Source organism: Eutrigla gurnardus, assembly GCF_963514095.1.
Source record: "Eutrigla gurnardus genome assembly, chromosome: 14".
NCBI classification, from domain to species: Eukaryota; Metazoa; Chordata; class Actinopteri; order Perciformes; family Triglidae; genus Eutrigla; species Eutrigla gurnardus.
Window position 1 is genome coordinate 25,667,791 of NC_139937.1, and position 24,979 is coordinate 25,692,769.

General features: G+C 42.2%; 5 protein-coding genes across 6 annotated transcripts in view; 1 reads left to right on the top strand and 4 right to left on the bottom strand.

Annotated features, from left to right (window-relative positions):
- Nucleotides 1-688: 688 nt before the first annotated feature.
- Nucleotides 689-3,371, bottom strand: cnr2 (cannabinoid receptor 2). Its single transcript, XM_084026749.1, has 2 exons — nucleotides 2,733-3,371; nucleotides 689-2,623 (listed from the first exon to the last, which is right to left on the bottom strand). Exons 1-2 carry the CDS (start codon nucleotides 2,749-2,751, stop codon nucleotides 1,548-1,550), a joined length of 1,095 nt encoding a protein of 364 aa, XP_083882875.1. The 5' UTR covers nucleotides 2,752-3,371; the 3' UTR covers nucleotides 689-1,547.
- A 6,386-nt stretch (nucleotides 3,372-9,757) lies between these two features.
- Nucleotides 9,758-11,424, top strand: pnrc2 (proline-rich nuclear receptor coactivator 2). Its single transcript, XM_084027848.1, has 3 exons — nucleotides 9,758-9,967; nucleotides 10,434-10,656; nucleotides 10,820-11,424. Exon 3 carries the CDS (start codon nucleotides 10,840-10,842, stop codon nucleotides 11,311-11,313), a length of 474 nt encoding a protein of 157 aa, XP_083883974.1. The 5' UTR covers nucleotides 9,758-9,967; nucleotides 10,434-10,656; nucleotides 10,820-10,839; the 3' UTR covers nucleotides 11,314-11,424.
- A 1,562-nt stretch (nucleotides 11,425-12,986) lies between these two features.
- srsf10a (serine and arginine rich splicing factor 10a) lies at nucleotides 12,987-17,832 on the bottom strand. Of its 2 annotated transcripts, none has more exons than XM_084027847.1 (6): nucleotides 17,660-17,832; nucleotides 16,386-16,490; nucleotides 15,515-15,618; nucleotides 15,219-15,396; nucleotides 14,752-14,802; nucleotides 12,987-14,661 (listed from the first exon to the last, which is right to left on the bottom strand). In XM_084027847.1, the coding sequence occupies exons 1-6, from the start codon at nucleotides 17,722-17,724 to the stop codon at nucleotides 14,394-14,396; spliced, it is 771 nt and encodes a 256-aa protein (XP_083883973.1). In that variant the 5' UTR covers nucleotides 17,725-17,832; the 3' UTR covers nucleotides 12,987-14,393. The 2 variants fall into 2 exon arrangements, with proteins under 2 accessions (XP_083883973.1, XP_083883972.1); XM_084027846.1 differs by having other exon boundaries at nucleotides 12,987-14,679.
- A 190-nt stretch (nucleotides 17,833-18,022) lies between these two features.
- On the bottom strand, nucleotides 18,023-18,914 carry fabp10a (fatty acid binding protein 10a, liver basic). Its single transcript, XM_084026712.1, has 4 exons — nucleotides 18,756-18,914; nucleotides 18,480-18,652; nucleotides 18,257-18,346; nucleotides 18,023-18,127 (listed from the first exon to the last, which is right to left on the bottom strand). The coding sequence occupies exons 1-4, from the start codon at nucleotides 18,820-18,822 to the stop codon at nucleotides 18,077-18,079; spliced, it is 381 nt and encodes a 126-aa protein (XP_083882838.1). The 5' UTR covers nucleotides 18,823-18,914; the 3' UTR covers nucleotides 18,023-18,076.
- A 587-nt stretch (nucleotides 18,915-19,501) lies between these two features.
- The window catches only part of myom3 (myomesin 3), a 46,457-nt gene continuing 40,979 nt past the window's right edge, over nucleotides 19,502-24,979 (bottom strand). The window contains exons 28-37 of the mRNA XM_084026373.1: nucleotides 24,532-24,599; nucleotides 23,708-23,818; nucleotides 23,486-23,573; nucleotides 23,325-23,363; nucleotides 22,856-22,961; nucleotides 21,590-21,753; nucleotides 21,467-21,503; nucleotides 21,294-21,316; nucleotides 21,144-21,199; nucleotides 19,502-21,051 (exon numbers count right to left, since the gene is read on the bottom strand). Coding sequence (XP_083882499.1) covers nucleotides 20,779-21,051; nucleotides 21,144-21,199; nucleotides 21,294-21,316; nucleotides 21,467-21,503; nucleotides 21,590-21,753; nucleotides 22,856-22,961; nucleotides 23,325-23,363; nucleotides 23,486-23,573; nucleotides 23,708-23,818; nucleotides 24,532-24,599 — 965 coding nt within the window. The 3' untranslated portion in view covers nucleotides 19,502-20,778. The remainder of the gene's footprint in view (nucleotides 21,052-21,143; nucleotides 21,200-21,293; nucleotides 21,317-21,466; nucleotides 21,504-21,589; nucleotides 21,754-22,855; nucleotides 22,962-23,324; nucleotides 23,364-23,485; nucleotides 23,574-23,707; nucleotides 23,819-24,531; nucleotides 24,600-24,979) is intronic.

Below are 24,979 nucleotides of genomic sequence, written 5' to 3' on the forward strand. Positions count from 1 at the left end.
TTTCTTTCTGCAAACTGAACAGAAAATATCGAGTCTGAGCAGCAAAGTGCTCGATCACATTATGTCTGAAACTTGTGTGTTATTGTTGTATTATAAGTAGACTAGAACTCACTCCCTGAGCTTATCTCGCTTTGTTTTATCAGATACAGACGACATACCACTTCTATATCCCATGTATCATCAACCAGTCATGCACGCTCTGCAGTCTGTTGTTTTGAGTTGTTATGAGAATGTAATGGATCACCCATAAGTGTATTTGAGCTGCAGTATCCACTACATGTTTAATATTTCTAATAATAGAACACATCCTATCACACCTGGACATTATATAACATCAAGAGTTTATTGCAGGGCTGCTTTATTAGACCCAATAATGCACTGAATGTTTATAACCTGTGGCCATCCTTTATACTTTTTTATTTTTTATTTTTTTGGTGACATGTATATGTATATATGTTGTATATAAAAATGCTGTATACTCATTTCTCCCATCACTTGCTGCTAAAAAAACCTATGATTTTCTGGCATGGCAGACTCCCAGTATCCAGCATGTCACCTCTGGCAGCAAAGAGACAGAGACACACAAGATGGCTAACTTTGTTGTCACTTGACAATGATTCAGGATGACAGATGAATAAGAGTTACTTATGAAATCCACTTGAAAGGAAAAGATATGAAGAAACCAGAGTTTGGTGAAATCTTTTCTTTAATCAGTCATCACTGTGGTTGAGACACATGTTCTATGTGCACCCGTGAGTTTAATTGCACGTCATACAGCTAGTGTGTAGCTGCCGGTCTTCACTATTGCAAAAGAGTGTCCTAACGACTGTGTTCCTTCCTCGCATGTGCTCCAGTTACGTCGGCACACTGCTTGATTTCACGTGTGTGAACGTTGCGTGAAATTCTCCCGTGCAATGGGGCTTTTGTGGAGTCGTGGCATTCATGTGCACATGGGACAGGTGAACCCAGAGGGTCCCCACATACTCGGGGACAAATGCTCAAAAATAAACATACCAACAACAAACCTTTCTACCATGTGATGCAGCCAAAAGATAAGTCAGCACTTCAGTTCACAGGACACAGTAGCCAGAGCATTAAAGCACTGACATGGGAGGTGGACGGGTCAAAGGTTATAGGTTAAACGGCCACATGACATCATCTCACTTGCAATCCAACATACACTGAACCTTTTGTCTGGCTCGGGACAATGCAGAGAGATGATAAGCCTTATTTCCTCTGTAATCTGTTATTTGTTCATTGTCCAAACTATTTTTTTAAATGTTAAAGTTTTCTCTTTACAAGCTGTCTTTCCAGCACGTCTCGTAACTTTCCCACATTTGCTGGGCTTTGGGATCTTTCGAATGATCTAATAGGCCTACTCAAAGAATTCTAGAGTTATAATAGTCTTTAACCCACTAGTATTTAAGTATTTTCCAGCACTAATAATTTGATGGGAATGAATCCTGCTCATGTGTATTGAGATTTGATTCTTAATCTACAGTGAATTCTATCACAATCTATCTGTACAAGTGATCCCTGATTGCCATTCATTTGCTTTTGTCCACCAGTCCTGAGACCGACTGAAGCTGGGTGGTCATGGTCCCGGGCAGCTCTACCTCGGAGACCCAAGTACAGTCGTGCTCTTCAGCGGAGGGTACTCTTTGGGTTGAATCCTCTGTAGATTTTTTACATCTTCCGAGCTCACGCAGCCGTTGTAGGAACTGCAGTAGGGCGACTCTTAGCTCTCGACAACGCAGCGCATAGAGCAGCGGGTTGATTGCAGAATTGACCAGGCAGAGGGTGCTGCAAAAGGCGAAGGCCCTCTTCCCGGGTTTGAGCAGGTCCATTGAGACATCAGCCAACATGAAGGAGAGCGCAGGAAGCCAGCAGCCCACCATTATGAGTAGGATCAGGCCCAAGGTACGTGCTAGCCGGATATCCATCCTCATGCGGGCGTGACCGGACCCTGCTGCTTCCTTGAGGCTGTTCATGGAGGACTCGTGGCGGTGGGCCTTCCACAGGATGAGAGCATAAGCCCACAAAATGAGAGCCAGAATCACCAGTATGAAGCTGGTCCAGCAGGTCAGATATCCACGGTTGGTGTAGGGAAACAGATTTGAGCAGTTTGTAGTCTGCCCCGTTGGACACCTCCAGCCCATCAGAGGCAGGAAAGAGATGACGATGGTGGTGCTCCAGAGCACCAGCAGGCTCACCACGGCTCGCTGGCGGGTCAGCAGCACCTTGTAGGTGGAGGCCTGGTGGATGCAGAGGTAGCGGTCCAGAGCTGTCAGCAGTAAACTCCCCACTGAGCCAGTGAAGGCCATGGTGACTCCGCCTAATTTGAAGAGGTAGACATCGGGGGAATCGCAGTTATGAAAGAGGTGGAAATGCAGAAAGGTGGTGGTGAAGAAGCAGCTGGCGAAGACATCAGCCAAAGCAAGGCTGCCGATGAACAGATATGAAGGCCGATGCCGCAGGGAGGCCGTGGCGACGATCACCCCCAACACGAGAGCGTTTTCCAGCAGTGTGATGGGACCTGCCAGGAAACAGATGGCGCCGATGGCTTTCACCTCGGCCTCGTCGAGGACCATGAAGGCTTCCTGATCCATACAAGAACCGTTAGCTGTGTGAAGATCACAGGTTTATATGAGGACAGATTTATTACATCTACTGAAAACTCACATTTCTGATCCCAAAGAAGCAAGGGAATATATTTGCTGGAGGCTGCTTACCTTGTGTGTGCTCCGCCATTTCAACTGCTACTGTATGGACCAGTGCTAGATTGTATTTAGGAAACAAAGTAAGTCATTTAAATCGGTTCTTCTTAATCGAGTACTTACTCACAGGGAATCATTTCAAAGTAAAAATTCCTTATTTTCAGTATAAACTTAATTTCTAAAGCACATAAAAACAATTGTTTTCATCATAAAACTGGCATTTTCATTTTGGAAAATTAGAATTAAAGTAAATGTGTAAGACAAGACGGAACAAATACAGCATCTTCAAGAAAAATAATCCAAGATTTTATCCACGTGGTTATCGTGTCCTTGTTTGATTGATAACTTAACATTTCATACATTAAGTGATGGAGTTCGTTAACTTCCCACCAGGAAACCAATAAAGTAGGAAATGTGATGTCTGTTTCTCTTTTTGTCAATATTGAACTCGATGCTGAAAAGGAACATTAACATCTGTGAGTCACGACAGAAATTCATTTAGTGGTCGGGGCAAACAGATAATGACCCTTATCTGCTGATGCTGATATTTGGTATAGTTGTGAGGACCCATGGTTTTAAAAAGCAAGCCATAAACTACTGCTTACTCAAGGAATAGTTACCAAATGTAGTTGTTTGTGTCCATCGACATTCTCTGTAATTGAAGTGCTCTTATATTAAATCCACATTTCCACGATTGCTTTGGCAGGGATTTTACTGTAAGTGCATTCAGTTATCTGCAGAGATGAACATAACAGCAAACACATGTCGTTGGCCTCTAATCATATTTAACAGGATGAAGACTGCCCCCTTTTGGAATTATATGGGATTGTGTCGTAACAAAACAGTAAATGAAGTGAAGGTCACCAAGGAGATGGACAATCATCTGTTGAGTGCATCACCTGTATGCAATCAATAGATTAAGCTCCAGTCGATGTGAGAGGATTTGATTAAATTAAATAATGCTGTGATAGACGGAGAGTGGCCACCTATAATTGCGTATGCAGAAAAATGCTTCAACAGAAAGAATATATTTTATAGCCATGAAATAAAAACCTTTAAATCACAGTGATCTTGAAGAAAAAGGAGGGAAACTGTGTAAATTGCATAAAGAAAAATATAATTTTATAGATCATAGTAGGCTTACACGATGCAGCATAAGTGATTATAGACTAAAGTGAACACTTTCACCCAATCAGGTCACTGTGCCCTTCAGTCCATTGTTTTCCCTTTATTCTATTTCTAGAAACAGCCATTTGTTTCCCACCCACACTCCATTATGAAAGCAATATATATATATATATATATATATATATATATATATATATATATATATATATATATATATATATATATATATATGAGCAGGAGGTATATTACTTTCCAAATAGGCCCTTATGGACTTCAGGGACAGTTTTTCACAATTTCTCTTTGGGACATATGGGTGGAAGCAGTTGTGGATATTACACCACCTCAGGCTCATGAGATAAAAAAAATAATAAAATCTTGATAGTTCTGTGTTTTGACTGTTAAGAAGCAGTCATTCTTATAAAACAATTTCCTCTACAAGAAAGCAGCAGCAACATGAAAGGGAAACAGGAACAGGAAATAAAATATCAATATCAGTCTCATCATTGGCTGGCTTTGCAAAGAAATAGTTTGGCAATAACCCCTTGTGTCACTTTGTTTCAAAATATCAGAAGCCCTTACGGCACGAAACACTACTTGAAATCTCTTTGCAGTAGCAACGGAATAAACGAGCACAATAAAACAGGTCAAAAGTAGCACATTTTTTTCACAAATACACATAATGAACACAGGACAAGAACAACAGATGATATATTTAAAAACAATAAATCTGGCTTCACAGAGATATCAACACCCCAGTTTAAATATAAATAAGGCAAAGGTGACTTGCTTACCTTTCGTGTGTGGTTTTCTGGGGGTTCTTCTGGGTTTTGAGGAGATCTGGATTCAGTCTCTCTGCAGCAGAACAGCCGATCTGACTGATGCCAAAGTGCACGAGCAAGGGGAGAAGATAAGGAGGGTGGCTGTGATGACACGGAGGGGAGAGGGAGGGCGAGAGCGAGAGTGAGAAACAGAGAGAGAGAGCCAGATGGAAAGAGCTCAGATGATGCATTAGAAGTACGACGGAGAGGCTGTGACGAAACTGAGAAAAAAAGCATAGTAAAGGCCAAATGTTATATATTTGATTATCTGTAATAGAGGTGAAAGGGACATTTAAGACAATAATAAGAGACTGTGGCGATCACACACACTTCTGTCTCTGCAGGGTCAGATGGACTCCGGGGAGGAGAGCACTTAAACAGCTGTGAAAGATATGTCGATAAAAAAGCGTAAAAACACATCTTTTATTTAGAAAAGAAAATATATATAGATGAAAGTGACGTTAAAAGTGGCTCTGATAACTGGACCTTGAATTAAGGTTATTGTTACCAAACCAAGGTCAACTTGATGACATGTTTTAGTCAAGGTGGCAGTGGAAGACGTCTTTACATTTAAATTTACATTTAGGTCATTTAGCAGACGCTTTTGTCCAAAGAGACTTACTGTTGAATTATTCCTATTTGTGCAGCACTAGCTTGTAAATCCACCTCTTTTTGCAAATTACTCTCCACGTATCTTCATTTCATTCATTCACACTCTTTCATCACATTAATGTGATTAAAACTCATTTGAAATGATGTCTGCTTGGTCAATTTAAATAATATAAATGTGTTCATTAAAAAAAAGACAGATTCTTGTTTGCATCCAATCAGCAGTAAGCACTGAGGTGTGAAAACCGGCCTTCAATGCAAATCCACAGGGGTTTAGGTTATTCTTTTACATAGAATGACTGACTGCTTAGTGGCTGGATCAGAGTGTAATACTGCGCACCGTACAACAGGGGGCAGTGCAACTCAGTAACCTGGCAATGAAAGGTCACAGTCTTTTAGTCTTTATCATTCTACAAAGTTTTAACTCAACAAGCAATTCCCTCAGCAATTAAGCCTCTTTCATTTGACTCCCTCTGGTGACAATAAAGAACATTAATAGTTCCATAACAATTCAATCAGGTCACAACATCCCAATACCTGAGGCATTCTGACATGAATTATTATCCTATTTTAGAGGGAAGTATGCTTAATGAAACGGAACCGGCACTAACAAATATATCAAATGACAAGACAAGAAAATGGGTCAGATAGAGATGTTTTTGTGATGTCTTGTTTGTGTTTAGACAGCATTCCAGTAAATTATGATTCATAATAATAAGATATAGTGATATCTGATGCACGTGTCCCCTCTCTCTCTCTCTCTCTATGACCTGATAGATCCAGCTGGCCAGAAGGCAGGAAATGTGATTAGGAGCAGACAGCACAGCTTCAATAAGATTTCTTCTCAGTCACTGTCCGGCAGCTGCAGCACAAAGCACCGGCCAGAAGAAAACCTGTACCATTACTGGTTGGATCCCATCATCCTGTTACACAATCACACGTTTTTTTTTGTTTTTTTTTAGAAGACACAAACATCAGGTTTCAGATTGAATCCATTAGGTAAATTTCCTCTCCTCATTTCCAGAGTGCCAGACCCTCAGACAGCAGGATCAGATCACTGATGTGAAAAACACCAGGAAGAAAATGACCAGAGCAAACAAAAATCCAATTACATCACGGTAAATGACTTAATAATACTTAATTATTTGATTTGGTTCTGGGAATGATATAATGCAATTGTAACATGCTTGAATTTGGAAAATAAAATGGGGGATTGAAAACTAATCAACATAGTTCATTTGAAAACTATTTTTTTAAACAATTACTTTGACATTTACAATATTCATGTAAACTGTAAACTATAAGACGTGTTGACTTGTTACTCATAGGTTGTATTTAAAAAAAATAAATAGAGAATTTGAGGATCATGATTCCAAGTTCCCAGAAATTGTTTGGATTAAAAAATATATATATTGTAATGCTTGAGTTTCCTGTTCATTTGTGTTTTTTGCAAGATTTTAATATAAATGGAAAATAATCATGTTTATAAAGTCAGCCTCATTAAATAACTGTCTTAAGGCAGGATTGGTAAATATGAGGCAATTGCAGACCCACATTATAAAAGGTTACCTTCTTTATACTCAACCCAAACATCTAAAAAGCAATATTTAATGTTGTCGACCATATTCAAGAAATACTGGAATAAAGTAACACCATTTAAGACTTCAACTGTGGAACATGACCCCCCCCCCCCCCCCCCCCTGCTTATCCTGACGTCCAATAAGAAACAACAACCCAGTCGTGTTCTTCTGTATTTTACTGTCTTCCATCACTGAAAAGAGGAGTGTATTGTGGTTGTTGGTTTTTAGACTGAAATCTGCAGACTTTACAGCACACGACGATATATAATATATACTGTATAAATATGCTTGAGTCTCATATCTGGATGGACAGCTTGAATACTGTCTATTGTATTGTTTAACTCTTTATTCTCAGCAGCCATGCTAAAGGGTATAGGGTATAGGTTATTGTAATTTGTGATGCTTTTATGATGTAAAGACAGATGTGGGCACATGTGTTGAGTTATTTTGACTCATGTGTGCATGTTAAATAATGGTTGCTTGTATGTCTTCATTCAGACTCCTTCGCTTCCACCAAACCCGATTTGTATTTATTTTTTAAACAGTAACAAAGAGGTTGTTAGATTTCCTCTGAATGTGTTTTTCTGGTATTACAAAAGATGTCTGATGCGGGCCAAAGTTGGTGCTGATTGGTGTGAAACTGTTTCTGCTTCTGTACTTTCCCACGTCGTGTGTGTGGGTTGGTTTCGCAACACGTTTCAGACGTGTTCAAATTCATGCGAGGAGCCCGTTCACACCCAACGACTGACACAGAGATAAGAGTTTGTCCACATACGACCCATCTAAGCCGGTGTTGTTTTGAATATACGTTCCGTTCCACACGACTGCACATTCACTATGTCTACTCTATGTGTTTCTTGATCAATGAAGATCTTACAGCCTGTCAAATATGGAGATATGTCGACCTCCAGTGTTCTGTGCAACCTACAGAAGCCTCTCGGGTGACCTACTTTCCATACATAGTCGACTACAGACGGGAACAGCCCCCTTTTCAAAGGTTGCTTTGCTTTCTGGGGAGTGTCCTTCCATGGCCTGCAGCTGTGAGCGCTGGCTGACGCAGAGTGTGTTGCCCAACAGTTTTAACGCTTTAGATCGGGGTGGGAGGCAAAGTCACTTTGACTGGACTCTGTTGTTGTATTCTTCAGCCTTGGACCTGCGGACTCCCATAAAAACAACTGCAAGACAACATTATCGTCCACGACTGACGTCCTTATAAAGACTAGGGAGAAACAAACTGAACAACAACAACCCTGATAATAATGACAAAGTTCAGTTACATCAGAACTCAAGATGGTCTTCACATTTAAAAGGCTTTGTACGTCTTGTCATTTTCTTTCCTGCTAAAAGTTGCACTCGTCTTTTTTTTAGCACCCCCCCCCCCACACACACACACACCCACACACACACATCTGCAGAGCCATTTGAGGTGTTGTGACTGTGGTCGAAGTACAGCTTGTGTTGAAAAACTCTACAATCAATACAGAAACATTTCTACTGGCTGTTTTCATAGTAGAAAGTACAGATATTTGTTTAAAACGTAGGGAGTAAAAGTACTGATTCAACTGAAATGTACTCATGGTGTAAAGTAAAAAGTATGCCTATGAAGGACATTTCTACTGGTTGTTTTTTTCTAGTATAAAGTACAGTTATTTGTTTCAACAAATAGGGAGTAAAACCTTTTTTTTTTACTTAAATACTCAAGTAGAAGTACAGATACTTGTTTTAAAAGACTGAATTAAAAGTAGAAGTAACAATTCAACTGAAATGTACTCAAGGTGTAAAGTAAAATAGTATGCCTATGAAGGACATTTCTACTGGTTGTTTTTTTCTAGTATAAAGTACAATTATTTGTTTCAACAAATAGGGAGTTTTACTTAAATACTCAAGTAGAAGTACAGATACTTGTTTTAAAAGACTGAATTAAAAGTAGAAGTAACAATTCAACTGAAATGTACTCACGGTGTAAAGTAAAAAGTATGCCTATGAAGGACATTTCTACTGGTTGTTTTTGCTCGTAGAAAGTACAGATATTTGTTTTAAAATGTAGAGAAAAGTACAAAAAAAAAGTTGTCATAAAACTAAATACTCAAGAAAAGTACAGATACCTGACAATCCCACTAAGTACAGGACCAGTGTTCCATTTAATGAGCTAAACAACAGATGTATGGCGTTTGGGCCTTTTTTATGGCACAAAGGACAGTAACATCACACAGCCCTGTGTATTCAACAAGAAGCCCGTGATACCGGCATTTAAACACGGATGTGGATCTAAACAGGGAACCTTTTCCCCATGTTGCCACTCTTGCACGAGTTGTTAAACGATGAGAGTTGACCGATTTGTCTGCATAAAAATGGCCAAGGTGTTGTTTCTGGCGAGAGGCTGAGACGGAGGGGGGATGGGCAGACTCACAGACAACAGCCGCTGTAGGCATTCATTACAGCCTGTTGCAGCTGTTTCTCTGCATCCAACCCTCGAAAACAGGAACCGGGGAGCAAAAACCTGCTTTCATGTGGCAAAGGGGGGGAAAACGTCCTCAATAAATCACGAACACGGGACGTGTCACCTTGTTATTTGAACGAGGGGTTGACATTACATGATACAACACGATATACACGGTAGTTTAAACGTTCACACGACGTCGCATGTTTCTTACGTAATTCAGAGTTAAAGTGAAACGCGTTTGTTGTTTTCTCACTTCTCAGGAAATACCCGAGGAGGTCCAACAAAGGAGAGAGAGGGGGGAGGAGGACGGTCAGCGATTGACGTCACCGCTCTGGCAACAGGCGTGAATGCGTCTGGTTGCCTCGTCGGCGATTGGTCGTGCGGTTGGAGCTCGGCGCGTGATTGGTCGGACCCGGGCTAGCCCAAGCTACATAGCCCCGCTGTAGATTCCATTTTGTTGCAATTCAGACGGAGTCGGGGAGAGAGAGAGGGAGAGAAGCGGCGTCCTTTGGCGGAACTGTTTACACCACATACGCGTCGACGACGACGGATTTGTAGGAAACACAGCTTGCTGTTTTCCCTCAGAGTCCACCGAGGGCATCTCAAAAGGCCAATCGCATATTTTCCCGGGAGCAAAAAGGCTTTTTCAACAACAAAGCCTTGAGGAAGTCGGTAAGAGAAGCTGTTTTTTTTGTGCCTCGACGCCATATTGATTTAGCCATTTCTTTGTTTTGGTTTGGTTCCAAAACAGTGTGACCGAGACGACAAAATACACATTTAATGGACCAACTTCGTGTGTTTATTTAATAAGAATCACGTCGGTCGAGATAATTATCGCCAACTACCGTCTTTAAGCTACGACACGAAGCCAGTTGGCAGGACAAAGCGACTGCACGTAACCCCCCGAAGCACGGACAAGTGTTACAAACGCGTCGCAGTTTGGTCATTAACATTCCCAGTTCTTGTAAAGAGTATGTTATAACGACAAGATAAACACCTACCATTTTTGTCGTTTATTGATTTGTTGGTGTTCGGCGTAATGACGCACTCTGAAATACACCCCCTTCTCTCCGGGAGGAAAACAACAGTTTATAGGCATTTATGATATAATAAAACGTTATATTTGCTCGCCCCGAAGGTCTTTCGGCTTCTTGGAGCATCCTGCGCCGAGGTGAATTGATGTTCAGCTCGGCTTCACGGGAAAACAACGCTCTTTGGCACATGAAAACCTCAGACCTTGCTGGACACGGAATAAGTGCAGCGCGAAACAGACAGAGGACTACTTCGAGGACCTGGGCCCCGATTGGAGGTGAACGATTGAAGAGAGATCTCGGCTTCATCAACTTTCTGACAACAAAGAGGTGAGCCTGAGCTTGTTTTGCTCGGTGGGGGGAGGGGCGGCGCAGCGCCGAGGCCGTGTGGCGTTTCTGCACGTAAGCCCCGGCGGTTGTTTTCATTGAGACGGTGTCTACGTGCTGCGTGGACGGATTACATAATGTTAAATAATATATTCTCATCACGCAGGTGACACGTAGTGCAGAAGCATGGGAGGTGGAGAGAGATACAACATTCCAGTTTCCCACCCCGAGCGCCCTTTGCCGAAGAAGAACCACCAGCTTGGCCGAGCGAAGCAGAGAAGCCGTGACCAGAATGGAGCAGCGGCGTCTGCAGGAGGGGCAGGTGGCCTTCATCATCATCACGGCCACCGCCGGAGCGACAAGGGCGCAGCCTACCACAGGTCTCCGGAGGCGCGGCAGGCCGCGTCTGCAGAGAAGAGTGCATCTGTCCGCTTTGCCACCAGCTATGATCAGAACTGGGAGGGTGCAGTGTCTCACCTCAACACGCTCCTGGCCACACAGGGGAGTCCGAGCTACGCGGGGCCCAAGTTCAGCGAGCCGCCCTCGCCCAGCGTGCTGCCCAAACCCCCCAGCCACTGGGTGTCCTTCCCAATGGGCTCCTGTGACAACCGGGAGATGATGGCCTTCCAGCTCAAGAGCCTCCTCAAAGTGCAGGCCTGAGATGGACACCCACACTTGATTGAAAAGCCAATGTATGAACTAGGACTCTCTTGAGGGCGCCCACCCACCAGGAACACCTCAGTGCTGTAATACTTTTAGCTGTTTTTAGATCTGACATCTGTGTTAAGAGGCATTTGCAGTAACTGCAAATGTTTTTTCGACACTACATTTTTAACCTAATGTTTCGAGATATTACAGCCTTGGAGCCTTGCTGGTCGGTAGTGCCTTAAGTGGAGTCAGTTTCTGTGACTAACGACAAACTGGATATCCTTTCTACTTCTGTTTTTGTTTTGTTCTTTTAATGTTGGCTGTTAAAGCAGATTGAGTGTGCCGTTCCCCCCCCACCCCCCCAAAACAACTTTTTATAGCATAGGTAAATTCCCATCACTTTTACGGTCCATTTCTGTGGACAGACATGCTTTTTCATTTACATACGTTTTAATGATGAGCTTTTTAGGGTCACCTCTAAAGCTCCAGGTGCTAAAGCAAACTCGTTTGTAGCATTTTTTCGATTAGGGCCCACTTTCTTTTTATATATTACAATCCTTGTTTGGGATGGAAAAGACACTCAACTGCAATTCTGCAGGGGAAAAAAGCTATCTTTGTGGTGGTACTACGATGTACAATACAGGTCAAAGGTTTAACCTCAAACTGAAGGGTAAAAAGAGACCATGGCACACGGGCTCCAGACCGTCGACTCCTGTACCTTTTTTATTGCGCTGTGCGCACATGCACTATAGGAGTTGAGCTCGTCTGAGGCCCTAACACTCTATCATAGCATTATTTTGTACAAGTCCTTTATTGTTGTGGCTGAAAGACGTATGAATTGCTGTGTGTAACCAAAGCAACGTTTTGCTGTATTTTTTCTTTCTTTTTGGACAACCTCTGTGTGGTCGGCATTGTTGCCGCTGCCACTTGAACCTTGCCAGACCGAGTGATGAATGGGTCAGACCCCCCGCGGCCACTTCTAGCTGTTCATCAGTACTGTTATTGCCCCCTCAGTCTCGACCTTTTTCAGGACGGTGCTGCAGCTTCAACATGCGGAAGAGGGCCGTGCTTTGTTGTGGGACGGTTGTTTCACGGAGTCATAGACATGGTCCTGTTGGCTGCATGCATTCGTAAGCAAGGTAAAGCAGAGCTGAGGAAGGTTTTTGAAGTGAAGTGGCCCCAGGGACTTGACACGAGGCAGGGAGTTGGTGTTTATGTTTACAAAGTAGGTCTCAGCGGTTGACCATCCCATAATCAACAGAAACCCTGCCTCTTGTTTACCCTCTTGCACTGCAATCAGACTATTTTTTTCATGAGTTACAGGCCAGGATGCTATTGAAATAACGGAGGCGTAATTGACTATCCCTATGGATTCTCTATTTTTGATTCAGCTGATATGAGGTTGTTTTTTCGTTTAGTTTTTTGCTTTCTCCTTGCAGAATTGGAGCTGTTTATGGCCAGCGTAAAGATGACAAAACAAAATATGAGAGCTTGTTTATGTGTTGAAGAGCCATGTAAATAATGAAATGTATAAAGTACTTGTAGCATATGTACATTTGCAGGCCAAGTTTGGGGCCTGTCCGACAAAAGTATTTTTAGTAATAACACTGAATGTATAAGACATGCTAAGGACGTGTCTTGACTTCATTGTCTTGACTTCAATACTGAAGAATATTTTTGTTAAAAAAAAAAACTGCATAAAGCATTTCTCAGTACCCCTGCACTGTTATCTTTCCAGAGATCTTGCACATGTTTTTTTATTGTTTTGTATAATGCAGTGTAGGGAGAAATGTGCTAAGTGCGAATTAAGTAAAACTACAAAACGTCAATTTGACCCTGGAGACTTGCCTATGACTTAATTTGAGTTCTGAATGTGCTTACAGTTTGTAAGTGTGATGCTTTTAATCTCAAATTGAAATCCATGCTGAAACTGACTATTTTCATTTGGTGGCGATGCCACAAGTTGACCAAATGTTTTCACCTGAACCATCTTCACTTGTCAGCTGTTCTTCCGCCAGCTGACGACTGATTTTGGCCCCATGCTGTTAAACTTCTGTACTATTAGTTGTTTTCTTTTCCTGATCGAGTCCGGCATGGCAGTCTCCTTTTATTCTAAATTTGAAACATGTAATGAATTGGCTATTAATTTGTCCCCCTGAAGAAATGTCACTGAAGATGAGAAGAAAATGCCCCATTTTTAGATTTGGTATCAATTGGTTTTTATTTAAAAAAAAAAGCAAATGTGAAAGAATGCACTCTGTGAATCAACGACGAAATTTGTACCAAAAAAAATAAAATCCCTTTCCCTCCCCCCTACTTCTGTCTGTGCCTGAGTATCTTCTGACCTTGTTCCCAAAATGGATTGTGCTCATTGTTATTTAATTATGGCATTCCAGTCGGTCGTAGTCAAAGCACCAACTATTTGAAGTATTTCATTTCTCTTTATTGACAAAGCATACCAAGTAAAACTACAACAGTACTAAGGAACACTTGAAATATTCAGCTGACCTGGTTTCACTCACTGAACAAAGTACAGGACAAATGCAGTTTGTCTAAAACGTGTTGTCCTATAAAATACTGGACAAAGTATCAGGTGGCAGCTAACTGCATTCCATTCATTAGCCGTTGCAACGCTAATCACAACTACTACAGTACATGGTTGTGTGCTTGCTGTATAATAGTGTAATTAGTAAATACTGATTAAGTTTGGGCTTAAAGTGTATTTTATTCATGTTTACATAATACACAAACAGAAGAACCAAATTGAGACAGGCATCGTATTAACATGTTATGAAGGTAAATAATGCTAACTCAAAATACAAAATGATTGGCAACGCCAAACTAATATTTACCTTAAGCAACCCAAATTACACAAGCCCCCTCCCCCGCAAAAAACGACCAGGGAGCGACTGTGCTTTCATTAATCAGTCGCACTTTAGAACATAAAACCTCTTTCACTAAAGGGAATCTCATCCCCCTACAGACCTCATAACAGCACGATTAAAAAAATGCAAACAGAGCACAACACTCTAGGTGTGATAGCTGAACATCATCGTCGGAGACAGACCAACACGGCTTTGGGGGGATGACAGTCAGTGGCCTCCAGACTTGCGTCCGGCCCAGGACCTGGAGCGAGAGCGGGACCGAGACATGGATCTAGAGAAGGAGCGGGAGGGAGAACGTCCCACAGGCTGTTTCTGGGAGCTGGAGGTCGGGTGGTAGTCTTCACCCGGGCTGCCGGACCTGGACTGGCTCTTTTTACCTTTGGGCATGGGTCTGGGGGGTGAAGGGGAGCGGGAGGCAGAGTGGCTCCGTGGTTCGCGGTGTGGCCTGTGGTGTTCACGAGGAGGACCTCTGTACCTGGTGGGATGAACACGACTTATTATTATTGATAACGACATTGTAAAGCTTAGAACAGTACAATATCCGTTGCTCGATAAATCGGCTTACTTTTCATTTTCATGGCTTCTGCTCCGCCTGTGTCGGCTGTAGGACCGAGATCTGTGAATGGAATAACCACAAACCAGTTTATCACAGGGTTCATTTGGATGCTGCCAAAGACTATTGTGTCCAGGAAGAGAACAACACGTTCTTGTAATTAGGCCGAGTATGGCTTCCTGCTTTTTCACTGACCAAACTGGTTTATAGCAGCTCCAGAGGCTAAAATAGAATAAATAACTTGCAATCTTCTTAGTGTTGAAAGGTTACACCTCAAATAAACGTCAAATGTTACATTACTTATGGTATTTGTCATTTCATATTTCATGATATCTCAATATTATTAAATTGAAAGACAATGAATTATCGCCAAGCTCCACTTAAAAACACTACAAGGGTTGGGTATTCAAAATATATTTGAATGTAGTTTCAGTACTCTAGAGTACTATTGTACTATTGAAGTGATATGAGTTACTCACTCTCGTGGGCTTTCAGACCGCCGAGGACGGCGCTCGTAGGAGGGGCTCCGGGATCTACGGCGCTCGTGGCTGCGGCTCCGGGAGCGTCTTCGGCGGCCATCCCGGCCACCGTTATCATCATCGTAGCGAGAGAAACTGCGAGGAGAATTGCGTTCCTTGGTCTTCATTTGGTTCGGGGCTTGATGGAAAGAATGAACACCAGAACATTAGGTGCTTATGAACACAATATTCTACCAACTGAATGAAGCTTCACAGTAAATGTATGCTGCTTAGATATGAATGCTAATCGCTCATACTCTTTCTGTCCCCCTGGGCGAACTGGATTTCGATCTGACGCCCACAAACCCATTTGTGGTCCAGGTTGTGAAGAGCATCCTCTGCATCCCGGACATCTTCAAACGTGCTGTATTATTAAGGCCTTTTATGTTGAAAGTTGGGACAGAAACAGCTGCACACATGCACAACAATTTAAAAAAAAGAAAAGAAAAAAAAGAAGACTGCAACACAGGTTGGCAGCTCCAGTCTACAGCTACTAGATCATTAAACAACAATAAAACGGAATCAATGGGCCCATTTGTGATCCCAAATTGTGAAGACAAGACAAGTATTGATGGTGATCAGATTCGGTAGAATACAAAATGTTTGGCTTGTTACCTTTTACACGCTTGACCTTTGACCTTCAGCTTGATCTTTATTGTCTTGGCAGAAGAACTTGAGGTTTCCTGCTTGTCTTTGCCCAATAAACACTTTGCTTTTCCTCGCTTTGGTAGACAAATGGAAGCCTGGGTGCTCTCTTTTCTCCTCTTTGTATCTTCATGCTTTTGCTCTCTCTTTATTTTCCCAATTCCACTACTGCTTGTTGCCTGGGTGTCTTTGGCTTGAATCTACTCTACAACCGCCTTTCAACTTTCTTTGGTGTGGGATCTCCAGAACTGTATCTTTACCATTCTAAGGCAACAACAGAAGAAATATTGGTTAGGAATAACTTTAAATCTGAATACAGGAATTATTAGAAACAAATAATTCTTAGAAAATAAAATCACATAAAAAAAACAACACATCGTCATGTCAGGTGTCACTCAACCAACTGCAACCAAAAGTTCAGATTTAATACTTTTAATACACATGGTGAAAACGCCCTTTCCAAATTAAAATAATAAAGGATATTGAATGTAAGCAAATCCTCTTGCCCGTCGTGTATAGAAGTCAAGGGGAATGTAGACATCTACAATAGGCCCATAACGACCAAACTCACGTCGTAAATCCTCTGGCCTGAAGTGTCATGAAATAAGCACATTTATTCTGCTGGCTGTCATATGGATTTAGCTGGAGCTGGTGCCAGCACAGCATATGACACAACGTATTTACACAAAACAAATAACTCTACCATCTCATTTAAAAAGGTGTAATAGTACAAATAAAACATCAGACAGTGGGTGTGACAGTGTGTTCTGCTTATTAAATTAAATCATTCGGATTTTGAAACGGGTGAATATATTATATTAGTATTTAGGGGAATTACGTGGGGCCTACAAAAACTATACTCATTTATTCTGTGTGATAACTGAAGTGAAACCTGCAGAGAAAGGTCTGTGCAACTTTATTTTTTAACCAAATTGTTTATTTTTTGTAATAAATGTTTGTTTAGACGGCATTCCAGTAAATTTAATTAATAATAAGATACAGTGATATCTGGTGCATGTGTCGTCTCTTTCTCTTTACTACCAAAGAACACTTTAATAGGTTATTAATGTTAAATTGAGAAGATTCGCACACATACAACATATAATCACACAGGCTTAACCTGCTCGTTTTAAAGTGTGTTACAATATTGTGTAGTTTTCAAAGTTGGGAAGATAATTCTGGGAAAACAAAAACCAACATTACATTACAAGATTAGTGAGGACTTCAGCATCCTCTTTATTACGGGGTGTACATTTAAAAGGCGAGGTGACGTGTTATGGTCTATTTTCGGCTACGACATGCTAACGTGACTGAACTGGAGCGGAAGTTAAGAGGTTTACGCTGGTGGCTAAAATATAAATACACTCCCTGTAACGTAATCCACACTCAGACTTGTGTTGTACTAGCAGTAGATTCATATTCCTAATAAAAAAAAACAATTGCTTTTCTTTTTGGGGGCGGGGTGTGACGTAACGTCCGCTTTTGCTCTCGGTTATTTTTGGCTAACCCGTAAGTTAGCATTTTGCTAACCCTTAAGTAAGCGTCAGCTTTTTGAGCCCTAGCAAACTTTGAACGTTGAAATGTGTTTTAATAATATGACGTAAGCCGTTGTGTGAAGCAACATTTGATGAAAACCTTCTCTTTTTTTGTCAATCCCTGATTTTGTGATTGCTCGTAGCCATTTCGGCCATGTTTGCTAACTAACTAGCATCACGTTAGCTCCCCCATGCCAGCGGGGATTAAAAAGGACAACATACCTGGAGTCGTCGGCGATATTTCTAACGAAAAGTGACGTGTTGGGCGGCCTCAGGTACCTCGCCATGTTACCGTTACTTTAATTTGGCAGCCGTTTATTTGTTTACTGCCGCTCAAACCGTGAAGCTTTCACCGCAACGTACGCTATCTACGTGGTCAGCGCGGTCCCCTGGCACTGCGCATGCGCACATATGTACAGCCACAAAGGCACATGCGCGCGCACACAGACCTGGCAATCAATTATTCTACCACTTGATTTCATATTAACTCCATAAATTCTTGCATAACAGGCCTCAATGTTCGCTGCTTGTCTGTCAGACACAATAAAGATGTTTATGGAGAAGAAAGCAAAGTGCAAACCACAGTTATTAAGCAACACTTTTATTTAAATAGACATTGGTTCCTTCTTTTTGCCCAGGTTACATCTTCTTGCTCTTCCTGATGAGAGTTGTTGAGCCCATGGTCAAAGTCTGAAAGGGGAACAAGGGGGAAAAGGAAACACATTTATTGCGTTGCCCGAAGATGCAATACGTTACAGGAGCTTATGAAACATTAAAGTGAAACAGAAAAAAAGAGGTACTGGTAAAGATATACCGCACCTCAACCATCTCTCCGCCCTTGAGCTCCTGGATGTGGCAGAACTTGCCAGTGTTGCAGACCAGTTTGCCACCCTCCAGATTGACAATGCACTGCGGGTCAGAGGAGGAGACCATTCATATCAGAGTATACTTCAACATACACACCGATTATACTGTACTACGAATCGGATAAGAAACCATATATACCTAACCACTGATGTGACATACGAGTACAAGTACAAACCTTGAGTTTTTTGCCATCCATGGTGGTGATATCAGCCTCCTTGCCGACGGTAAAGGAGTTGGTCACAGACTTTCCAGGGGTTTTGGAGGTGACGACGAAGTCATTGCCTTTCTGCTTGATCTCAGTAATGGGCTTGATGTCCTTGGCCATCTTGATGACCTCTTCTGGAAGTTCTGGTAAGCAAAAAGTTATTGGTTAAGTACAACTTAATTGTCTGTGTGGTCATAATAAACATTAGAAGGATGCAACCACATCAAACATATCCATTTTTCTCACCCATGGCCCTGAGGAACTCCTCGTAGTTCTGCTGAGAGTAGACCTGCCATGTTCCGTTGAAGTCCATGTTTTCTAGAAGATCTGGGTTCTCCTTCACCAAGGTGGGCTGGAGGCTGAGACAGTTGTGTGAAGCTACAACACAATGTGAAGGATCTGACTGTTGTGCCGCAGCTATTTATAGAGGGAAAGCAAGTGTCTAATCAGTAACAAGCCTCTGGAGTAATCGCTGCTGTTTGAACAACCCGGAGTTCACTTCGTTAGAACCTCGGGTTCTCCCAAAGATGAATTTAGGTGCTCATTCTTGTCACGTGTGTGCAAGAACCTCGCTGATAAGAAATATGAACATCATGCTTTCAGGATTTAAAAGACAATTATTCACATGAATTTCCTTCACTGTGAAGTTCCCAGAGTCCTGAGAGTGAGGATGTTTATCTGCATTTATTTTTACTTCATACACCATGTTTCCATATTTCAGGCTTCACTGGACGTTTGATGAACTTTACGCCTGTCTGCAACCTTTTTCCTCAGTGTGTCGTTGAACCTCCTAACGAGAGCCTGCTTGACTGAGGCCCAGTCGGGTTAATGACACGACGGACTGTTTGCTTGTACAAGACGTGATCTCTGCTTATGAAATCAGACTGAAAGAAAGCTGCAGGCCACATTCTCTTTTAAAACTTGATCAAAAAGCCGAATAAAAGAACCTTAAGATGAACAATAAATAATACACGAGTCAAAATCGCTCGGAAGTTGCTTTATTCACAACACACAAACATGCTCTACAGCAGCTGAGGGTAACTCAGTTTTAATTATGACAGATTCTTAGCAAACGATTAGAGCGAGACGATTATATAATAAGGGTCAATAATGTAATGTTCGGCTCTCTCAAGTATAACTTGAACAAGCTAATGTGAGTTTATAGTAGCTGACTTCCAGTTGCCTTTGGTAGCAGAAGCTCCTGTAGCAGCAAACCCTCTGACTGTACTTTTTAATTCTATTTAAAAAAATAATAATTTTATGGAATAATGCTGCATTTTACTGCTTACAAATTCAGTTTGTCATTTGCTTAAGGGGAATGGGGCCATTTCTCTTCTTAAAAGTTGCACAGTTTCACTTTTATAAAGAAACAATCTCTTGCAAATCTGCATCTCCATCACAGGAGGAGCCTGGTCATTGTCAGGCCTGGACAGGAGGAGGAGGAAGGTGCAGAGGTCCAACAGTTCAGGCAGATCTTTATTTCACACGTGCCTCAACAGAGGGAGAACAAAACAGGCTATGAAACTCTTGGGCTAAGAACTGAGAACCGTGAAAGCACTAACAGACACGAGAACCCTTACGGGGAAAAGAGAACAAAAAATCACTCCCAAGGGAGGCAAAGAAAAAGGCTGAGACTACTCTATTCTGTGGATTAACTATGGAAATTACAAAAATGAAAATCACTCCAATGGAGGAAAAACACAAGGATATAAACGTAACCTGTGCTACACTAGAGCTAAAAGGTACAAAGCAAAAACACTCCCAACGGGGATCAGCATGAGGCTTTAAACAAAACTAACTGGCTTCTCTAAAGCTGACCAGAAACTACACAGAAAACCACTCTTATCGAGGAAAGTGAGAAATCAAGATAATCCCAACTATAGGATTCTCTGTGGACAACCAAACAGGCTGGAGAAACCTGGACAGACCATATACACAGACGCAGGACAAAGGGAGACAGACTATTTAACACATGAGGGTAATGGGCAACAGGTGGAAACCATCAGGAATCAGGGATGACACATGAGGAAGGGCAAGTGACCTGAAATGAGAGGGGAGTTACTCTTCAAAATAAAACAGGAAATTCACAAAACAAAACCCAAGACGTGACAATCATTTTTTTATGGCATCATATAAATGATATAGACATTTTGACTGTCTGAGATAACGCTGTGGATATTTTTCTAATATTAATAAAGTTCCCTCAGTAAAGTTTCCTGACACATGAACAGCATCATTACATCTCCATCACGTAGAGAAACCCCACCCATTAGAAGCCCATCTCCACGGCGTGTGCTGCAGGCTTCTCCCCGTGCTTGTAGACGCTCACGGTCACGTCCACCGTCTCGGAGCCGTACTTGTTGCGTACGAAGATGCTGTACTTTCCCGAATCCTCCACGGTGACGTTGTTGATGGTGATGGTGCTGCACTTGGGCTCCTTGGTGATGGTGAACTGGGCCTGGTTGGCGATCTCCTTGTCGTTGCGGAGCCAGGCGACCTCTGGAGCCGGCTCGCCGTCGATGAAGCAGGTCAGACACAAAGACTGAGGAGAGGATGGAGGAGCAGAAATAATGGTGGTGATGATGATGTCACAACGTGGTATGAATGCGTCTCTCTTCCTTGACAGTGTCGTACCTTGCCTTCCATGATGGCCACCACATCAGGAAGACCCTTTGTCACTTTGGCCCGATCTGAAAACCAAAAACAAGCAACAATAACTCCCTGCTGACATCCACCGGAGAACCTTCTAATCTCTACAGGATTCACACACAACCTGTGACTCACTTTTCTCAGCAATGGCCGCCTGCCTGAGGGAGGGACACAAAGGTTCAAATCAATACGACATGGCAGCAATAATCTGTGCTGAGGCTCATAGTTTGTTACCTCTGACTGCTCAGTGTTTCTGTTAGTGCCACAGCAAGCCATGCAAAACGAAGAGCATCTAGTGCAGCACTTACTTCAACCTCTGGTACTCCAGCAAGGCATCAGCAAAGACTGTGGGAAATAAGAATAATGAATCAGAATCTCATCACGCGAGCTGTTTTACATCCTTCAGATCCAGCCTCGTCGTTTCCACCCACTTTGTCCAGACAGGTCAAGGCAGCGTTTGTGCGTCTCTTTGCCGTCGAACATCTCCAACGTGTATTTGCCTTTATCGTTCTCTGTCGGGTTGAAGATGTCAATCCAGACTTTCTCTACGTTGCTGGCAGGTTTGGTCCTGGCATCCTGGTCCATCTTCTTCTCCCTACACGGAAGGAAGCAAATGCATTATTTTGCCACCATGAGACTAAAACGCAGATCTAGAAACTTCATCCTTTTTCCTCGTTATCACATCTTTATGAGTCAGAGGAGATCAAGGATGAAGGTTTGCAAATTTAGAAAGAGTGGGAAGAAAAACTGAAAATTCAAGACTGGAATCATACAAAACTAATTTATAGAAGGTTATTGTCGGTCTGCATCCCACTAGTCAGATTCTTCTGCAGTTGTTTACTCTGATGGAAAGGCTATCCCGAAAACCGCCAGCAGGTGGTGCTAGTAGCCTTTACAAAAGAAACCGCTTTCCACTCCTAACCTTGAGATACTTATCCTCCCTTGAAATAATAAAAAAATGATTTCAATCTGATGTTGTATAATCGTGTAATTTGATGAGATGCACATGCTTGACGGACCAGAACACATTTCTGTCCTCATGGAACAGTTTGTTTCTCAGTTATTTGAAGTTTTGATCATCTTTTTATTCACAACTATCCATGTAAAACCGATATATTTGAATACTCCAGGCCCTAAAAGTTCTGTGGGCTTCAACCATGTTAAGCAGCACAGAAATATATGTGTGTTAATCGATCACAACAGATGATAAGTAGGATGAACCCGGTGTTTCCGGTGTCCAGATGTCCCTCCAGCTGCCACACGAGAACATTTGCATACAGACATCAACATCCGGCTCCTATTCCACATTCAGACTCTGAACTCTTTAAGCTGTCAGTCGCTGAACTTTGAGAAGCCGTTTAGAGGCTGAACTTTAGCAAATGAGCCGCAGACGCTGCCACCGTGACGAGAAATGTCGGAATAAATGAATACCCCTCTTAACGTTATCAGGCTTTGAGTGTGTGTGTGTGTGTGTGTGTGTGTGTGTGTGTGTGTGAGAGGCAGCTCTACTACCGTGGTTGTGTTGATTAAAGCTCTGCAGTAAGAACAGCATCTTCCCGACTCATTTATAGCGTTTCTCAAAATAAACTTTACGCTATAATTTCATCCTATTTCAACGTTTCTATTGAAGAGTGCTTCCTCATTGGCAGGCTGGCGGCAGGTGTGAGGTCAGAGCGGTGGTCTGCATGTGGACTCACTTGAAAGACCAGCTGGTCTTCAGGTGGCTTATGTAGTATTTGAGTGAGCAGTAGAGCCTGAAACCTTCAGCGGTGCTCTGAACCTTCAGCGGGCTGGCAGACAATGCTGGAGAGAGAGAAAGAGAGAGAGAGAGAGGGAGAGAGAGAGAGACAGAGAGAGAGAGAGAGAGAGAGAGAGAGAGGGAGAGAGAGAGACAGAGAGAGAGGGAGAGAGAGAGACAGAGAGAGAGAGACAGAGAGAGAGAGACAGAGAGAGAGAGAGAGAGAGGTTATTTAACGCCACAGCTTGCATTCATTTCCTTGAGCAATTTCAAGTTAAATGCATTAATATTCTGAAACAACACAAAACACAATTAATTAACAGCTTTCCGTCGTTATTATCCTCATCCCAACAAAACACACCTGCTGCAAACAGAGAAATCATTGGCACAGTTCACAAAGGTAGAGCTTCCAGTTGTGAATAACTCACCACACTGTTTGCTCAGCTGCTGGAGGAGCCTGTCATACTCTGTCAATAAAAAGAACAATTAGGCTCTCAGATGGTGTTTTACGTTGCTTGTGGAACTCAATAAATACTTAGTGTAGTGGTAGGTGAGGTCACATAATGAGAAGGGGGGGGTCACGTCTCACCGTCGTCCTTTAACTCCAAGCTGCTGTCGTCCTCCCCTCTCCGGTCGGACACCACGGCTCTGTACGAACCGGTGTCTTTCTTGGTAACCTGAGGGAAATATAACCCACCGTATTAAAATGAAACTTATTCATAGCTTCTCAAATCCTTTTTGTTTGTATAACCTGGAGAACCAGCTTTATTTCAGCTGGTATTTAACGTTAAACGACACATATATAATATACCTGTGGGATGGTGAGCGTGCTGACCCCCGATGACGGGTCGTACACGACCTCGCTCACCGCCGCGCCTTCTTTCAACCACTTCAGTGACGTGTCCTTGTTTGTGTTTGTCACCTGTGTAGGAAGAAATATCACGTTCATAATGTTGTTATTGATGCGTCACAGAATTTAAAGGTGCTCAATATGAGACTGATAACAACACACACAGAGGGAGAGCGGAGACATCACTCCACCACATCCTTGCAAAAGAAATAGCTGTTTGCTGCTAAATTAATAATCTGAATCTCATAAAAAGCACCTTTAAAAAGTAAAGAGGAACGACTCCAGGAGTCACAGATGAGTTTGAACCGAAGAGAGAAAAAACGTCTTCAAATACCGAAGCAAGTACGATAAAGCTTTTTAAAGTTGAAAAAGGAAACGGTTTGACATTTAGAGGAATACACTTTCCAGCAACAAAAGTTAATGAAAAGACTGATAGTACTCTGCCGGGGCCAGAAGCCAGTTAGCTTAGCTTAGCATAAAGACTGGAAACAGGGGGAAACAGCTAGCCTGGCACTGTGCAAAGGTAATAAAATCTGCCTACCTGCACCTCTAAAGATCAATAATTAACATGGATTGTTTGTTGAATTTGTGCAATAAAAAAACATGTCAAACTCTTCATTTATTAAGTAATAATTAAAGTAGGACGTTCTTGTCAACACACTAGACAAATATAACAAGCAAAAGAACTGATTTAATAAGTCATACGGAATGAAGATGAATAATTCATGGGTTCTTAATATGATGTTAGGTTAGATCTCTTATTGCCAAATGTGAACAAAAAGTACCTTGGACTTTATAATCAGTTCACAATCCTCATTTACACTCCACGACAAGTTTTCCTGGAAATACGGCCCTTGGGAAAACAGAACACATGATTATTACCCCTCTAGAAGCAGCAGCGACCACTAGACCATAATATATTCAGAGAAACACAAATGCATCATAACAGGGCAATTTGTGGAAATTATGTGGTGACAGCAGCCTGAAACAAAAGTGGTGGAAAATGAACAAACACGTCCCACTTTAATATGTTTTGTGCGTCATGTTATTCTGCATGTAATAGAGTGTTGATGCGTCCTCGGAGTCTCACGTGGACTTTGAGCAGGTAGAGGTTTGCACAACTGGGTCATTGGCCTCCACACACAGAAGAGTTATACAGCGTCTCTTATCTGAGAGCTCAGGTGATGAAAACAGGAAGCTTCCTTTCTTTCTTGCATGCGACTCGAGGAAGAC

Coding starts and splice junctions, on each gene's coding strand:
- fabp10a (XM_084026712.1), bottom strand. CDS start 18,822: ATGGACTTCAACGGAACATGGCAGGTCTACTCTCAGCAGAACTACGAG. Junction 18,653..18,755: donor GGAGTTCCTCAGGGCCATGG/GTGAGAAAAATG, acceptor TTTGCTTACCAG/AACTTCCAGAAGAGGTCATC. Junction 18,128..18,256: donor AGGGCGGAGAGATGGTTGAG/GTGCGGTATATC, acceptor TTCCCCTTTCAG/ACTTTGACCATGGGCTCAAC.
- pnrc2 (XM_084027848.1), top strand. CDS start 10,840: ATGGGAGGTGGAGAGAGATACAACATTCCAGTTTCCCACCCCGAGCGC.
- srsf10a (XM_084027846.1), bottom strand. CDS start 17,724: ATGGCGAGGTACCTGAGGCCGCCCAACACGTCACTTTTCGTTAGAAAT. Junction 16,491..17,659: donor AATATCGCCGACGACTCCAG/GTATGTTGTCCT, acceptor ATGACACTTCAG/GCCAGAGGATTTACGACGTG. Junction 15,619..16,385: donor AGAGGATTTGCTTACATTCA/ATATCCTTTATT, acceptor ATAATACAGCAC/GTTTGAAGATGTCCGGGATG.